This window comes from Nuphar pumila, chromosome 3 (genome assembly GCF_984573655.1).
Source record: "Nuphar pumila chromosome 3, dmNupPumi1.hap1.1, whole genome shotgun sequence".
Classification (NCBI taxonomy): Eukaryota; Viridiplantae; Streptophyta; class Magnoliopsida; order Nymphaeales; family Nymphaeaceae; genus Nuphar; species Nuphar pumila.
In genome coordinates this window covers 140,463,451-140,478,064 of record NC_143251.1, presented here as the reverse complement: position 1 = coordinate 140,478,064, position 14,614 = coordinate 140,463,451, and the positions used below count along the sequence as shown (strand labels likewise).

Here is a 14,614-nt window from a genome sequence, read left to right as displayed (position 1 = left end):
TATCTGTGCACTTTGTGTTTTTTATCATGTAAGCCCTTAGAGGCCTTTGTTTTGTATTTTTTCATATTTCTTGTTAAAATGTGTGTATATATATAATATGATTGTATATATACATATAAATATGTATATATATTTCTTGTTCTTGTAATAGGTAATACCCATTAGGGTTATTTTTGTTATTTCACATATGTAATAGGTAGCGCCCATTAAGGGCACTTTTGGCTTTTTATTATTTCTTTTATTTTTTGTCTTTTTGTTTTGGCTAAGGGCATTATACTCTTTATAATGCCCTAGCCATTAGAGCTGTTGGGGGTGCTCCCAGTGTCCTCTTGTGTTCTCTATTGCCTATATAAAGGCGTTGAACCCCTTGTATTTATAATTTTTCGAGCATTTTGGTTCCCAATAAATCCTGTATTTTTTACTTGTGTTTTTGGCCCTCAAGTGGCTTATATGCATGTGTTCTTGTATTGACCCATAAGTGGTCTTTGTGTTTTTGCTCGTGTTCTTGTAAGCACATAAGAGGCACTGTCTTGTATTGTTTTCCCCTCTTTTATTACACATAGCAAATAGCAATCAAGAAATAAATGTGAATGAGTAGGCCCACTTTGAAGGAGGTAGTCAGTTCGTTCCATAATCTTCCATACTCTTGTGCAAACATATATCTGTTTACCAATATTGGTGATACGCAGATGTATAAGAAACCTAATAACTTTGATTGACTATTTCTAGTCACATCACGAATAGACAAAAACCAAGAAATAAATGTTAATGAGTGTGTCCATTTTGAAGGAGATCGCCAATTCATTCCATAAGTTCTCGTACAAACATATGAATATTTAAAGGTGGTAGTTGATTCGACAATTTTCTACAATCTTCTTGTACAAACAGATAAATATATGTTGACCATATACTAATGATTTCTATTTGTGGTGTAAGAAACCTAACAATCATGATTGGCCATAAACGTGATTAGCCATTGACAGCCACATCACAAAGAGATAAAAACAAAGAAATAAATGTTAGTAAGTGGGTCCCACTTTGAAGGAAGTGGCTAGTTCATTCCACAAGTTCTTGTACAAACAGGTTGAATAATCTATTGACCATTATTAATGATACCCAGATAGTGTAAGAAACCTTGCAACTCTGATATCTGTTGACTAATAATAATGATACCTAGATGTGGTGTAAGAAACCTAGCAGCTCTGATTGGTCACCTTGATGGAGAATTTGGTGTAACTGACTAAAAGTCTAAAACTAATAATTGACCAATATTTAAGAATTGGATTTTCTCACATTTGAGGCTTCATAAGCCTCTTTGTAACTGGCAACTGGATTTTCTGCCTAAAGTGTATTGTAGAAGATATATCATATATATGACCATATTTGCTAGTCATTTGTAAGTACAAATGCCTATTTTTATTGTTTTTATTTTTTTGATGTTTTTCATGAAACTAACCTTACAGATGTGATCTACATGTTCTTCTTGATGGGAATCGGCTCTTTGATCATCTGATTATGACACATAAGTAGTTTTTTAGAAGGCTTAAAAAATTAATGGTCTACAATGTGCAATAGTTTATCTGGTCATAGAATCATTTTCGTTTTCTTTTTATTTAAAAAACATGATTCAAAAGCCGATTTCAACTATTTTGGACATGCTGAATCCATCTATGGGGTTCTCACTGGATCAAAACAACCTGCACTGTAGAGAACAAAATTCTCAAAAAAACTTTTTTTAGAAAAGAAGCAAAGGGTTTAGGAGCTGAGCCCAAACTCGGCTCATTTACCAGCCCTAAGTGCCAGGTGCCTGATGTAGATTGGTGAGATGCAACCAACCTTTGGTGGAATCTTTTTTAGTTCTATATTCTAGCAGTACATTTGGTTTCAATCTCTTGTATTGGTCTGCCATCTTGTTTATGGATTAAATCCAACTTTGATAATTTCCTTTCTTGTATAATTGCTGGTTATTATTATCAGAACCCACGGTATCTTTCACCTATCAGATCCAGGTGGTATTTCGGTAATACGCCAATGTCAGCAACGTGGTTTCCATTCACACATGACTCCATCAGATGGCAGTGCGATCTATGAACATTGTTCTCATGTCTACATGAACCCAAAATTGAAATTTGATGTCGTTGATCTAAGATGAACTGTAAATATATGTATATATATATATTTTTTGTACAATAATTTTTAAGATACAGGTTAAACATACCTAATGGGTTCAGGTTGGCTTGTAAAAGAAAGCTCACATTTATGAATTATCAATCTGCAATGGTAGGAATATCCATCGATTCATTAATGACTTCTGCTTTTTTTCATTTTGTGTGGTTGTTCTACGGACTTGTTTGGTTTCAGGATTCTATAACATGAATTCTAAGAACCTTGTGATCTTGAAGAATCCTGTGTTTGGTGAGGACTAGATCCAACCACATTTGGAATTCTGCAGAATCCTTAGGATTCTTGAAAGCTTACTTTTGTGCGTAAATGTGGGATTCTTGAAAGTTAAAACTCCAAGTTCCTTTTTCTTTTTTTTGATAGGAAATTTCCTAGAATTTCTTCCATCTAAAAACAAGTTTTGAAGGATCAGAACCTTCTCTCTGGATTGAGTTCACACTCTCTCTCTCTCTCTCTCTCTCTCTCTCTCTCTTTTATACTCCTAGACAGATCTACCTGTATTTGCATCTAAAGGTGTTCCAATATTTTATTGTTTCTTCCTACTTATATATGATGCCATTACCTCCAAAAAATCTATAGACAGTATAAATGACTTTATATAATCTACTATCCCATCACCCTCGTACGTGTTTAGTTCTTGTTAGATTTCTGCTAGGCACATGGTCGATAAGCAATGAAGATGGGACCAAATGAACTCGTACACTACTGGTTTCGCTGGGTCTAGGTTGTGAATCAATCAGATAATAGGTTTCCATAGGCCACGGGTCCAGATAGCCCATTCGCCATCGTGGTTTCTTTTTGTAATGCTCCAAACTAGGCTTAGAGCCTAAAAATAGGGGGCAACAGATCAGATAAAAGAAATGGGAATTCTTCTTTTTATTTATTTATTGGGTTTTTCGCAAAATGGTCTTCGCCTTATAAGTGATTTGCAAATTAGTTCTCGCCTTATGCCATTTGGCAATTCGGTCCTTGCCTTTCTCCCAGTTATTACAAAATAGTCCTCTCAACATCGGTTAAGTGTCACCCCCACAACTAGTTGGGTTCGGCCTGGGCACACCCAAGCTCCAGCAGAAGGGTACCCACCAGGATGCAGCAGGGGAGACTGGGTCGGATGCAGCCACATGCAGATCTGATTCCTGGAGCAGAGGTGGCCCAAGATCCAAAGGCACGCTGTGGGTTCACAGGGCAGGCATTGGATGCCTTGCACGCAATGCTCGTGGGCATTATGCCCCCTGTGTGGCATATCGTGCGTGGTTCTTACATGCATGGGCATGGCATGCCTGCACAATGCAACGTGCACAGGTGTGCCATGTAGCCCTTTGCATGGGATGCTCATCACAACGGGCACACATCCCAACCATTGTGTGCAACATGTGGATGCACCCTGTAACGCATGTTGCACGTGCATCCTGTGTGTTACAAGCAAAGTTTTTTTAACTTAAGCTTATATGACCTAAGTTCTCTGGAACCTTGTAGAGACTTAGCAGCTCTTTGCAATCAACATCGAAGGACTATGGCTTCTCATGACTCCAAGGTAGAACCAAAGAAGAATGCATTTAAGAAAACTGCTAGGAAGAGGTCAGTAGGAGATAAGTCATCTCAGAGCAAGTAACATGATTCAACTCCCATAAAGTATTTTTTTTGCAAGAAGAAGAGACACAGGAAGGCAGATTGCATAAAGTACAAGAAATGATTAGAAAATAAAGGTAATTTGTCATTTGTTTCTCATGAATGTAATTTATTATAAATTTCTAAAAATAGCTGGTGGATTGACTCTGGTGCTACTGTTCATATTTTCAACTGTCTACAACCGTTTTTAAACAGAAGAAAACCAACAATGCATTAGAAGAGTATATATTTGAGAAATAAGATGCGTTCGCATGTGAAGGGTGTTGAGACCTACATAATCACCTTAGATACTGACATAGATTTGGATCTTCATGATGTCTTTTATGTTTCATTATATAGTAGAAACTTAATTTCAATTTCAAGACTAGATAAATTTGGATATTGTTTTAAGTTTGAAAATTCTAAATTATTCATTAATAAAAATTCTATTGAAATTGATTATGCATTAGTTTATGATGATTTGTACAAATTAAACATGAAGATCCAAACTCAGGAGTCCCTAACTTTTGAATACACATTGGTTGAGAATAAACATAGCATGATAAATGATAAATCCTATATGCTTTGGCATCGAAGGTTGGGTCATATCTCTAAAAAGAGAATAAATAGACTCGTAAATGAAGGGATCTTGAAATCTCTAGATTTTACCGACAATGACCCATGTGTTGATTGCATAAAGGCTAAGCAAACAAACATATATAAAAAGGGTGTTAAACGTAGTAGTGAGATATTAGAGATAGTTCATACTGATGTATGTGGACCATTTATCCCCTATTACACAGGTGAAAACTATTTTGTTACTTTTATTGATGACTATTTTTGGTATATGTATCTCTACTTGATTTACGAAAAATCTGATATTTTTCAGATGTTTAAAGAATTTAAGAAAATAGAGAAACAAACCGATAAAGTTATTAAGATAGTCAGATCTGATAGAGGTGGTGAATATTATGGTAGGTTTACTGAGATGGGACAAAGGGAAGGACCATTAGAACATTTTCTCAAAGTGGAAGACATTGTGCCTCAATATACCATGTCTGGTAGTGCCTACCAGAATGATATAGCTGAAAGAAAAGATCATACGCTTAGAGAAATGGTCAAGGCCATGTTAAATTATTCATCACTTTCCATAAAGTTGTGGGGTGAAGCCTTAAGGACTGCTGTGCATATTTTGAATAAGGTTCCTACGATCTGTTCCTAAAACTTTCTACGAGTTGTGGACAGGTAGGAAACCATCATTGTCTTATCCATCATTGTCTTATATGCACATATGAGAATGTCCTGCAGAGGCTAAGTTGTATAACTTCTATATTAAAGCCTTTGATCTAAGAACAATCAGTGGATATTTCATTAGTTATTCAGAGAGATCAAAAGGATATAGGTTTTATTGTCCATCTCATTCACCATAGATTGTTGAAACGGATAAGGCAAAATTCCTTGAAGATGGTTCATTTGGATTAAGTGCACTTCAAAACCTTGGTTTTGAAAAAATATAGGATCCAATTTCATTATCTGTTAAAGAAAATACCGAAAGATACCACATTATTATCCATAATAATGATGTGGTTGATCATCCGGTTGTTGATGCATAAATCCAAAGTGAACGTATTGTAGACAATGCAGAAGAGCACGAACAAGATGAACAGGTTCAATCTAAGCCTGAAGAATGACCTGTTTGGAGATCCACAAGAGTTAGAAAATCTGTCATACATCTTGATTATATGGTATACCTTCAAGAGCCTGATGATTTCATAGATATAGATGATGACCCGTTGACTTTTATGAAAGCTGTTGAAAACAAACAATCTTCACACTAGATAAAAGCCATGAAAGAAGAGTTGGACTGTATGGCTAAGAATCAAGTATGAGATTTTGTCGAGTTACATAAAGGAGTAAAATCCATAGGGTGTAAATGGGTCTTTAAGACCAAAAGAGACTCCAAAAGTGACATAAAGAGACATAAGACAATATTGGTTGTTAAAGGGTTCACCCAGATGGAGGACATTGACTATAATGATACATTCTCTCATGTCTCAACTAAAGAGTCAATTAGGATAATTTTGACTATCGTAGCTTATTATGACTTAGAGCTACATCAGATGAATGTGAAAACAACATTTCTCAACGGGAATATGAATGAAGAGGTATACATAAAACAACCTTTTGGTTCCTCTGAAGATGATTGTTTGGTTTGCAAGCTTAACAAATCAATATATGGACTTAAACAGGTCTCTCGACAGTGGTATATTAAAATTTCTCAAGTCATTGTGACTTTCGGGTTTACATAAAACATTATTGATCAGTGTATATACCTTAAAAAAATGAGAGTAAGTTCATTATATTGATGTTGTATGTGAATGACATTTTGCTGGCAACCAACGATATAAAGTTACTTATAGAGACAAAATAGTTTCTTGCATCACATTTTGATATGAAAGATATGGGTGAAGTTGCTTATGTACTTGACATAAAGATCCGTCGAGACAAAGCAAAAGGTTTTCTAGGCCTCTCTCAAAGATCCTATATAAATAAGGTATTAAAGCGATATGGGATGGAGAATTGTTCTCCTAGTACAACACCTATATCAAAATGCGACAAATTAAGTCTAAAGGATTGTCCATAGAACGAAATTGACAAAGCACAGATGAATGCTTATCCATATGCATCAGTTGTTGAGCACAGATGAATGTTTATCCATATGCATTAGTTGTTGGCAGTTTGCAATACATGCAGACATGTTCATGTCCAGATATTTCCTTCGCAGTAGGGATGCTTGGTAGATTTCAATCTAACCCAAGCGTATTCCATTGGAAGGCTGCTGAAAAAGTCTTGCGGTATTTGCAAGGGACAAAAGACTATATGTTGGCGTATCATAAGGTTAATCACCTCGAGGTCATTGGCTACTCAGATGCAGACTTATGAGGATGCCTTGATAATACAAAGTCTACTACTAGGCATGTCTTCTTACTTGTTGGGGGAGCGATCTCTTGGAGGAGTTGGAAACATACGACCATTGCTGCTCACACTATGGAGGCAAAATTTATAGCATTGTACGAGACTACTTCGCAGGCCATATGGTTGAAGAACTTTATATCACAGTTAAAGGTGGTTAATTCCATTGAGAAACCACTGAAGGTCTACTGTGATAATAAAGTTGCGATGTCTTTTTCGAATAACAATAAAAATACTACGTTATGTAAGCATATGGAATTAAAATACTTTGTTATTAAAGAAAGAACAAAGAATCATCTAGTGCATATTGTTAATATTGGTACCAAAGAGATGATTGTTGATCCTCTTACTAAAGGGCTAGCACCAGGATTGTATTTTGAACATGTATTAAGGATGGGCTTGTTAAACTTTTTATTTTGATATATGCATATAAATAAAGTGATCACATACAGTTTATTGATTCTCATTATAGTTGTTAATCTCATAATGATTAGAGATTTAACTAAGGATCTGTAGAATAGATTTTAATGGCCAATCTATTCATCAAGCAATTCTCATAAGGTATTCGGTCGAGGGTTTAGCGTTTGGACAAGTGAAAGAATGTTGGAGTCACCCACATAATGTGGGTGTTACCTGGATTAAAGGATTCCCATGAAGGTGTCCCTATCGAATAAACTTTATGATTTTAAAAGAGAATAGTTATCGTAATTGTTCTCTAATAAAGATTTACATTATATAAACGGGTGTCAATGAGAAACCCATAAAAAAAAAGAGAAAAACAAATATAAGGATTAAGGAAGAAAATTACCTTTTTTTTTAGTTTTTCGACTAAAGAAAGAAAGAGGGATCCTGCTCACTGACGGCCGATGGAGCCTACGCTCATTGGAGGGCTGCAATATGGCTGAGGAGTGAAACTCACCTTGTTCTACGAAGCACCATCTGCCATTGCCGGTTCTCAATGGCTTCTTCAGGTACACCTTCGAACTTCTTATGCATAAAGGATCCCAACACATAGGAGTAGAATAACCTAGTTTTTCCTGCATTCTCCAGATTGAGAGTGCATCACTCCCTCTCTCTTTGATGGCTTCCGTCCAAAAATGGTGGTGGGCGCGGGCTATGGCTAAAAGAAATGTCGAGATGCAGTCTTTATCATTGAGGGAAAACCGTGAGGAACCATCATATGGGGATGTATGCTTTGTTGGACTGGTAGAACATGAAATGTGCCATAGGCCAGCTATGTTGCTGGTTTATCACCTTCTTCATTCATAAGTAACAATAGTTGAGGAAATAATTCTCTAACCTTAGGGAAGCACTCTAGGGATAGAAACATGCAGAGCCAGTGGCGGAGCCAGGGGTGGGCATGGGTGGGCGGTCGCCCACCCCAGAATTAGAAACCGAGTCGAAATATGATATGACTCGGGTCTTCTTCTTCATTCCCCACGATTTGGAGGTTGCATTCTTTCCTTGCGAATGCTTGTCGAAGAAGATCAGAGCAGGGTCGTGCATGAGTGGAGATCACGCCTCCCTGCGATACAGAGTTGCTCTGCCTCGATGCTGTGGCGAGGACCGTCCCCTCCGAGAGAGAGCTGAGGAGGCACCTCAGTTGGAAGATCTTCGGCTTGCTGCTGGATCACCACCGAGAAGGAGGTGGCTCAACTACCGAAACAGGCTTTCGATCTCGATGTATGATCTTCACCACCATGGAAGCTTCGTGCCACTGCGCCACGGACAGAGGTCGATGATCACCACCCGAAGTCTGCCCACCCAACAAAAAACTTCTGGCTCCGCCACTGTGCAGAGCCAAGATGAGTCAGAAAGGTGCCTCTCGACTAGCAACCACTTCCAAACGGATGGACAAACTGAGCGCATCAATGCTCTATTAGAAGAGTACCTGCGACACTATGTGTTGGCCAACCAACATAAGTAGGTGGAGTTGTTGGATGTGATCCAGTTCTTTTACAGCCTTCAATAGAGCTCATAGATAAATCTGAGTCTGTTCGAAGTGGCGATGGGACAACATCCACTGACCACCGGAAGTGGCCAAACAGAAGAGTTCAGGTCATTGTCCCACGGCTTATGTCTTTGCCAGGATGCACCATGACCAATAGGAGGAGGCTCGTGACTACCTGACCAAGGCAGTGTAGAACACTAATAAGTGGGTCGACGAGCACTAACCACCATTGAAATTTCAGGTGGGTGAACGAATCTTGCTCAAACTCACCCTCAACTTTGGAAGAAGGTTAGTCGAAAGACAACACACAAGGAGCTCGTTCCGAGGTACAATGGCCTCTTGACCATCACCAAAAGGGTGGTCAAGTTAGCCTACCAGCTAGACTTGCCAAATCGACTCGAGCTACAGCCCGTATTCCACGCGAGTTTCCTGAATAGGTACCACGAGGATACAGGGGACCCCTCACGAGCAGTTCCTAAGAGGGAACTGCCTACAGTGCAAGTCCATTTTGACAAGATGGTCAAGGACATTGTCGATCGATCGATCGAAAGAGGGGCAGTACACGAGGAATTGATGGGTCTACTTTTTTGGTAAAGTAGAAGGGAGCGGGTCCATAAGAGGCTACTTGGGAGAAGAATTCAACACTATGACAGTTTGAAGATCTCATCCAAAGATACCTTGAGAATCCGATGAAGCCGTCGGGCTCTTTCGGTGGGAGAGAATTGTCACCCCACAACTAGGTGAGTTCGGTCCGGGTTCACCCAAGGTCCAGCAAAAAAGTGTACACCTAGATCCACTAGGGCGCAACAGGGGAGACTATGGGTCGAATGCAGCCACACCTGGACTCGGATCCTTGAGCAGAGGCAGCTCAAGATCCAAAGGCATGTGGCAAGTTCACAGGACAAGCATTGGATGCCCTGCACACACGCACACACAACGTGTGGGTGTTACGCGGGCCGCATTGCACATTTGGCACAACCGGCATGCACCCGCGCGTCATACACGGGCGTGCACATATGGGTTGTGCGTCATGTGCATTACAGCCGTTGTGCGCATGCCACAGGCAGATGCGTGCCGCAACAGGCGTGTGTTCTACGGGCCTGGCCTCTTATACCCTCATGGCACAATTTTGAGGAGAGGGTTGTGTATGTTCGCCCCCGATGATTCACTGAATCCCACGTCCGTGTTCGGGGGATCGAATGAGCGCCACGTATTCATGCACATGGGGCTCGTATTCCCGTGTATGTTGACATAACTTTGCATCGCACTCTGGTGCTGTTGCAAAGACTTAATCACCCTTACTTGCTTTTCTTGCCCTGAAATGACGGTTCGAGGAAATGACAAAAATATCCTCCATTCAAAAGTTGTGAAACGACGGGTGTGGAAAAGGACAAAAAAGTCCTCCTTCCAGAAAGTTTGATGTTAACCATTTAAAGTGGAGACGTTCGCCTGCGCCATCTGCTGTAACAGTGCTCCCATTATCAACGTTCCAGTGTTACAAAACATTCCAGTGTCTTCTCTTCATTACTGCTGTCGTTAGGCATCATGGAAGAAAGCAATGATTCACAAACATTCCAACCAGTGCCATCAAGGCACAGTGAGTAGCTTTTCATCTCATCATGCTATCGATGAAGAAGGCATGTCGTCTTGTGTGCCATTAAGGCATTGTTTGGTTATTGCAGGTAGATCTTGTTATTACGAAGGTTGGAAACTTATCGATATTTGTAAGACGCTGGGACCTGTTGACAAGAACACTTGTTTGCAGATGCTAGGAAGGGCCTCTACCCCATCAGGTATCCTACAGTCACTCATCATATGCATTGTATCTCAAACCGCTGTATTAGTAACAGACTCTCGTTTTTGTGAGATACATTTTTGCTAGTTAATATCGATTTGTTTGCTATTATGTTCAAGTTCTTCCTTATCGATTTGTAATTTATTGTGCGATATATTTATCGACCTTTTAGATAGTATGTTTTTGTATCGTCGAGTTATAAGTTATAAAAACTGAACTGCCGTATCGATTTTCAATATCTGACAAATCGCTATACATATCGTTTTGTAAGATATTATATGTTTTGTAATATGTATTTGTAAGATATTTGTACACAGACTTTGAAAACGTTTGGGTGCAGAAACACATCTTGACACGCATGGCGGGGCGATTTTGGCATGCATATCGTTGCTCTCTCAGCGACTTCTATTGAACTCGCTTTAGAGCCTCGTGGATATTATGAGAGTGTTATCGTCAACACACATGTACGACATGTTTATTTTATTGGCATGGTAAGCGACACGTCGATGCTCAGCACAAGCAAACATCAAACCGCACTTGCTTTGATACTTTCATTCATTAAATCGTTGCTTTGACTTGCGTAACCCTAGTGGTATCCGTTCTTATATGCATCCTGATTAAATCGTAGTAAACCTATGCCGCTTGCTAATGGAAATTGATATATTGCTTACAAAACATTCCACTGTCTTCTTTTATTTGTCGTTGTTGTTAGGCATTAAGGAAGAAAGCAATGATGCACAAACATTTCAACCAGTTCCATCAAGGCGGCGTGAGTAGCTTCCCAGCATCATGCTATCGATGAAGAAGGCATGTCGTCTTGTGTGTCATTAAGGCTTTGTTTGGTTATTGCAGGTAGATCTTGTTCTTACGAAGGTTGGAAACTTATCGATATTTGTAAGACGCTGGGACCTGTTGACAGGAATGCTTGTTTGCAGATGCTAGGAAGGGCCTCTACCCCATCAGGTATCCTACATTCACTCATCATATGCATTGTATCTCAAACCGCTGTATTAGTAACAGACTCTCATTTTTGTGAGATAATATCGACTTGTTTGCCATGTTACTGCAAACACAAATTGATATATTGCTTAAAACATTATTGAGCTTATCATCAGGTTGTAATAAAGACGATGTAGCTCAATCAATAGAAAGATCTGGAGAATTGAATATCTATACTTATGACCCAATTGAAGAATTGAACATCTGCACTAACGATGCACATGAAAAGAAGGGTGCAGGCATTAGACCCACTATTGACTTGAATGTTCCAGTGGAAGAAATGCAATTCAATGATGAGGTAGACTACCATGACAGCGCACATAATAAAAGTGTATGCACCGGGAATGTACACGGAAGTACACCTGACTTTAATGTTCCAGGAGAAGAAATGCAATTCAATAATGATCCTGATTTTGATGTCAGTACACTTAATAAAACCGTAGGAACTGGGAATGTACATGGAATTGCACTTGACTATGTTCCTGTAGAAGGAATGCATTTTAATAACGAAGAAGATGCATATAAATTTTACAATGATTATGCCTTAAAAGTTGGCTTCAGTGTGAGAAGGTTTTCTTGGTCAAAAAATGCACAGGGTGTCTTGGTTAGAAAGACATATGTCTGTTCCAAGCAAGGTTGGAAGAAATCAATGGGAAATCCAACTAGGAGCACGCCAGAATCAAGATGTGGATGTCAGGCGAGATTGGTTTTGAGAAGACATCCGAATGGGAAATTTGTCGTGCGTACTTTAATCAGTGATCATAATCATGATTTATCTGCATCATTTATGACTCCTATGCTAAGGTCACATCGTAAAGTAACTGTAGCTCATGCTGCAATGGCTGAAATAGCCGATAGCGCCGGCATTGCACCAAGGAAGACATACAATTTGTTTACCCGCATAGATGGTGGTCGCGAAAATGTGTCATTCACACCTTTGGATCTTAGAAACCACTTGAGCAGGAAGAGGACAGATAACATGAAGAACGGAGAAATATGTTGTTTGGTTCGTTACTTACAGAATAAATCAAGCAATGAACATGGTTTCTTTAGTGCAATGCAAGTGGACGCAGATGGATATGCCGTGAATATGTTTTGGTCAGATTCAAGGTCTAGATTAGATTATGAATGCTTCAATGATGTGCTTGTGTTTGATACTACAGTAAAGATTAACACTGAACAGTGGCCATTTGCGCAGTTTGTGGGAGTGAACCATCACGCACAGAGTTGTATATTAGGCGGTGCTTTTGTGTATGACCAGACCAAGGAAACCTTTGAGTGGTTGTTCAGAGTATTTACACAGGCAATGAACGGGAAGCATCCTGAAACTGTACTCACAGATGGTGATCACGCAATTGCGGCTGCAGTGCTTCATGTGTGGCCAGATGCACATCATCGCCTGTGTTTGTGGCATATCTTTCAAAATGCAGCAAAGAACATAGGACACATATTTAATCAGAATACAGGGTTTGACAAACATTTTACAAGGTGTGTACTTCATAGCGTAGACGAGGTCACCTTTAAGTCAGATTGGGACAAAATGATTAAGACATACGACCTTGCTGACTGTCTGTGGTTACAAAATTTATATGCAGAAAAAGAGAAGTGGGCATTGGCATATGGAAGACAATACTTTTGTGCAGGTATGATAAGCACACAAAGAGCCGAATCTATGCATTCCACGATGAAGAAAACCTTGTATTCATGTTTAACAATGTTTCGTTTCATGGAACAATATGAATTATTTGTAGACGGTCTAAGACAGAATGAGCTTGAACAAGACGTGAAATGCTTCAATACACGACCTCTAACTTTTGGCATGAAAATATTGATGCGACCTGCAGCTCTGTATACACTAACTGTATTTGAATGGATCAAGAAAGAGGTGTTGCATGTCATGAATTGCAGAATAGAAGAACTGGTGCAAACCGAGAATATGCACAAATACCATATTTTTTGTCAGGGCGAAAAGCATCAGGAAAGGCAAGAAGCGCATGTCACGTACAATGTCGACAACGGAAGGGTAGAATGTTCGTGCAAAATGTATGAATTCAAAGGTATCCTATGCTGTCATGCATTAAAGGCACTCAATCAAGAGAAGATACAAGAAATACCTGAGTCTTACGTAATGCGAAGATGGACGAGACGCGCGAAGATTGAAATGCTCGTTATGGACAATGCGAGTAAATCTGGTGTTGACGAGAAGTGCCACATAGCCTCCCATTACCAACAACTGTGTAGGTCATTCATGCATGTTGCTGATTTGGCATCGAGAAGCGAAGAAGGCTATGCATGTGCGAGAAAAGCTGCAACGGAGTTACTTGAAAACGTGGAGTTAATTCACATTAAGTCTTTTGCAGCGAATGAATACCAGCCGAAGATAATGGGATCGAACAACGTAGGTCAAAATCATGTCTCGCTTGACACTCCCGAGAAGTTGCGCCGAAGCGTAAACATTATCTTCAACAAGTCAGTAGTGAACGTTGTTGATTATGATGGACATATTCATGAAGCAAAGGCTATCAAAAGAAAACCTGCCTTTGATCGCAGTCGTCGGAGGGCAAAGGGTGCACTAGAATTGGTTGGCAAGAAAAGGACTAAGAAACAACCAACCTGTAATAAAAAACAACAAAGCCCTTCGAATGAACAGGTATGTAAAACATTATATTGCTCCCCATTGCGTGAAGCTTGTCAAATAGCTAACTCGTGTAATGTCCATCATGCAGCAATACCCTGCAGAAGTACCAGCAAACGTTCAAACCTACATTCCTCCCGACCAGATTTCCGGCAACGATCGCTACAGTTTTACAAGGCTTTTGGTATGTTATCGATGTTGCGAGGAGGTAGGCATTTCTTGTGAAACTTAATTCAGTGTCTAATATTTTCTCTTTCATGACAGGCTACGATGCAGTCGACAGATAGGTTTGGGACACAGGAATCTCGTGTGGGCTATTAACTTAGTTGGCATGCCTCTTTGCATGACCCGATCTCCACAATGCCGGATTTTTGGAGAGTTTATAGTCGTTTGTCATTGACGACTTGTGGTTCGTGGTTGAATTTGTTCAAATCGATAGATAGCGGGTTTTTGCTTCTAGTTGTTCTAGTTG

General features: G+C 39.5%; 1 protein-coding gene across 2 annotated transcripts in view; it reads left to right on the top strand.

Moving 5' to 3' along the window:
• Positions 1 to 2,301, top strand: part of LOC149844110 (AMSH-like ubiquitin thioesterase 3) — a 52,379-nt gene extending 50,078 nt beyond the window's left edge. For both annotated transcript variants that reach the window (XM_090000323.1, XM_090000325.1), the window contains exon 14: positions 1,978 to 2,301. In XM_090000323.1, the coding sequence (XP_089856449.1) occupies positions 1,978 to 2,152 (175 nt within the window). In that variant the 3' untranslated portion in view covers positions 2,153 to 2,301. The remainder of the gene's footprint in view (positions 1 to 1,977) is intronic.
• The last annotated feature ends 12,313 nt before the right edge of the window (positions 2,302 to 14,614 follow it).